Source organism: Trichoplax adhaerens, genomic scaffold (genome assembly GCF_000150275.1).
Source record: "Trichoplax adhaerens TRIADscaffold_2625 genomic scaffold, whole genome shotgun sequence".
In the NCBI taxonomy this organism is placed as follows: Eukaryota; Metazoa; Placozoa; class Uniplacotomia; order Trichoplacea; family Trichoplacidae; genus Trichoplax; species Trichoplax adhaerens.
This window is the reverse complement of record NW_002061860.1, coordinates 1-1447: the sequence shown is the minus strand read 5'-3', so window position 1 is coordinate 1447 and position 1447 is coordinate 1. Positions and strand designations below refer to the sequence as shown.

At 41.1% G+C, this 1447-nt stretch overlaps 1 protein-coding gene across 1 annotated transcript; it reads left to right on the top strand.

The window, feature by feature from the left end:
• Positions 1-402: 402 nt before the first annotated feature.
• TRIADDRAFT_62929 (uncharacterized protein) lies at positions 403-1400 on the top strand (the record flags this gene model as incomplete). Its single annotated transcript, XM_002118914.1, has 1 exon — positions 403-1400. A coding segment is annotated over one exon (998 nt), but the record flags the coding sequence as incomplete, so codon positions are not given.
• Between the last annotated feature and the right edge of the window lie 47 nt (positions 1401-1447).

Sequence of the window (1447 nt, the reverse complement as noted above, 5' to 3'; positions counted from 1 at the left end):
GAACACGTTTGCACAAATATAAAGCGAACGATACCTTTCCAAAATCCGGAAGTAAAGCCATTCGCTTGTAAAAAATCATATGGACTACGTCTGCGCAAAGAGACGTCTTTAAGGGGTGATGCAAGGCATATATGATAGGTGTGCAGAAATTTTGATAGATATTGCAATTGGAAAGCGCAAGGGCTGCAAGGTAAATGGTTTAATAAGATAAATGAGAATAGAGATAAGTGCTTCAGAGAATAAAAGTAAATTTATAAGATAATCTTTATATTGCTTATCGACGAAATAAAATTATTTGTGTATATGGTAGGGGCATTCAGCTTGGGCGCCGCACCATGTTGAGCTGGATCATATGCGCATGCAGCCTAATGTAAAGATGAAATAGGAACCGACGTGATAAAAATGAGAGAAGCTCTAAATTTTTTAGTAAACTTCAAAAATTTTTCTCTCCCCTTAGTTTTTGCAATTTTTGCACTCATATCAGCAGCTCCAGTTTTTGCGCAACAGTCAGATATAGCTTCTGAAGCTCAAACGCTTATCGATATTTTGGAGAATGATGAGGCGCGAGGCGTGCTTATTAATAGCTTACGTGAAGTCGCAGCGCCCTCAGTGTCTGGTGCAAATAACACCATAGGCCTTGAGCGTGTTTCTTTGGGTCGGCAAATTGCACAACTGACTTCAGAATTCATGGAGGCAGGCGCCGCCTCGTTATCATCGGCTGTTTTGGGCTTGATTTCAGTAACTACGCTCATCTCTTCTTTGGACAGCAGTCAATTTTTAGCACTTGGTGATGCCCTGATTGCACTGGCGGTTGTTTTAATCTCCACTTTGGTGAGTTATTTTTTCCTGCGCAAGCTTTCTAAGAGAGCTTATAGAAAGTTTGGTTCTCAGTCGAAAGATCTAGATATCATTGGAACTGTGGCGATCTTTATTGCGACAGTTATCATTGATGCGCTTGTTGTAATCTTGTCATGGGGATTTGGGTATTTTGCGGCACTGTACCTGCACGGAGATCCGGGGGTGATGGGGGTGCGACAATCATTGTACTTAAATGCTTTCTTGATTGTTGGTCTCGTAAAAGTTTTGGTGCGTGCAATCCTATCTCCAACCACTCAAGAGTTGCGCTTCGTTCCAATGTCTGACGCATCTGCGCAGAATTTGTCCTTTTGGATGGGGAGTATCGCAACTCTTATTGGCTATGGTCAATTAATGTTTGTGCCGATCGTTAACCAGCAAGCGTCGTTTAGTGCTGGACGAGGTATATCAACCCTTCTCGCTTTTATAGCAATTTTTATAATGCTAAGTCTTATTCTGCGAAATCGAGAAAGCTTTGCATTATGGGTCTTGGGGGAAAAGCCAGAATCCAGATCTATATTTGTTAAAGTTTTTGCAAAGCTTTGGTATGTGCCAGTTTTAGCATATTTATTTTTTCTTGCCATTATTGTTG